We start from the raw sequence: 1,858 nt of genomic DNA on the forward strand, positions 1-1,858 counted from the left end.
TTTTAAATTTTTATTTACAGGTAAGCTTTTGGGTTGTTAGAGAGATTCTTCATGCTCAAACATTAAAAATTAGAGCAGAAGTTTTGAGCCACTATATTAAAACTGCTAAGGTAAGAAAAACTTTTTATTTTTGAGTTCAACCATTCATATATGTTTGTAAGTAAATATTTGCCTGTGTTACTTTATTTACTGTTTATTGGTACTACAAAATAAGGCCTATTAATTAATATAAGTCAATTTTAAAATTAGATGCCTGTTTCCTCTGCCTTTTTCCTTTATTCTTTCTGTTTTCCTCCCTTTTTTATATATCCTTCCTTCCTTTCCCTGAGTAGCTGAATTATATGATCTGTTTCACTGGATAAGTAGACAGAGGTCAGATTATGGTGAAGTATGATATTTACAAAATATTGGACTATTCTGCAAGTGATGGAAGAAAGCCATATAGGATTAAGAAAGAAAATACACATCAGTTTTCTGTTTCTGAAATAGATCACTCTGCCAGCCATGTGGAGAATAAGACTTTGTTTTTAAAAGAATAGTATATGTGATGTTACCACATATGTTAACTGAGCAGTTATTGTGTGGTATAGATAATAAATGCAGCAAGAGAAATGGAGTATGAGTTTCAAAGATAGAATTTATAGAGGAGGATGGAATGAGACGTTCTATAAGAGGATACCAGGATTTTAGAAAAGCCTGTAACAATTCCACATTTATGTTGTAGGGTTAGAAGGGGAGTGAGACCCTCCTTCCCCATCCTAAAGGGTCAAGGGCTATACCCCTATAACAAAAGATAGATTAACCAGAGGAAAGCATAACAGATTTATTACGTGCAAAGATGTGCACAAGAGTCATACAAAATATAAACTCAAAGGAGAGCCAGATGGTTGACACTTCAATATCCTCTTCGTTGGGGAGAAGGGAGATTCGAGGGGTGGGGGAGCTGGAGTACATGATTTCCAGGGGAGATGAGTGAACCTGCAGAACAGTGGCCTGGGACCAGGTGTCTCTGGGCTCTGAGGGAGGTGGCGCACAGGTTACAGGAGCTCGAAGGGAGGAGACCTTGTCAAGCAAAGGCTGTCCTGTTGTGCAAATGAAGATACCTCAGATAATCTCAGAGCTGCCCTCAGAAAGAACAGATGGTAGCCTGTGGTTGAGTTAATCTTTCCTAGATCCTGACTAGGGAGGGAGCTTCAGAGAAAGCTTGACTGTTCAATTTACCAATGTAGATTTTCTCTGCAGATGCAAATCTCCTCCACAAAAGGCAGCCTTTCAGGGTTATTTCTGTCTGCTGGCCCTGCGAATAGCCATCTCAAAATATGTCAAAGAAGTATATTTTGGGGTGAATATTTTTAGTTTCCTTTAATGATAAGTTCACTAAGAAGTATGGTAATTATAGCCACATTCATTCTTCATTATTATTGTAATGAACATATAACTTATTTCACCTGTGAATGAAAGAAAGTAGACTAAAATGAGGATACCATGTTTATAAATTATTGTTAAGTCATAACTCTTCCATATTTTCCTTGAGTGCATGGGAGCAATTGTATTCTAACAAATTCTGTGGCACTAGGTGGCGGAGCTGACCTTCTACAGATTTTGTATTTTGTAGAAGTGTCATAAAATTTTTAAAAATAATCTTTGTGATATGTTAGGTAAATACTGGTTTTTAGCTAATAGAAATTAATGAATCTTCTCTATAGATTCTGAATTTCCATTGTTGCTTTATTTTTGTTAGTTTTTTAATTTACTTGTGTGTTTCACCTAAAATCAACAAAATTTGTGCTTCAAACCTACCACTATCCTTCTCATCAAGCAATCATTTACTTCCAGTTCAGACTGCTTAAACTTTTAG

General features: G+C 35.9%; 1 protein-coding gene across 1 annotated transcript in view; it reads left to right on the plus strand.

The window, feature by feature from the left end:
* RALGPS2 (Ral GEF with PH domain and SH3 binding motif 2) overlaps positions 1-1,858 on the plus strand; it is a 191,660-nt gene that overhangs the window by 12,919 nt on the left and 176,883 nt on the right. Inside the window, exon 5 of the mRNA XM_012646525.1 lies at positions 21-110. Coding sequence (XP_012501979.1) covers positions 21-110 — 90 coding nt within the window. The remainder of the gene's footprint in view (positions 1-20; positions 111-1,858) is intronic.

This window comes from Propithecus coquereli, unplaced genomic scaffold (genome assembly GCF_000956105.1).
Source record: "Propithecus coquereli isolate 6110/MARCELLA unplaced genomic scaffold, Pcoq_1.0 Scaffold246, whole genome shotgun sequence".
Classification (NCBI taxonomy): domain Eukaryota; kingdom Metazoa; phylum Chordata; class Mammalia; order Primates; family Indriidae; genus Propithecus; species Propithecus coquereli.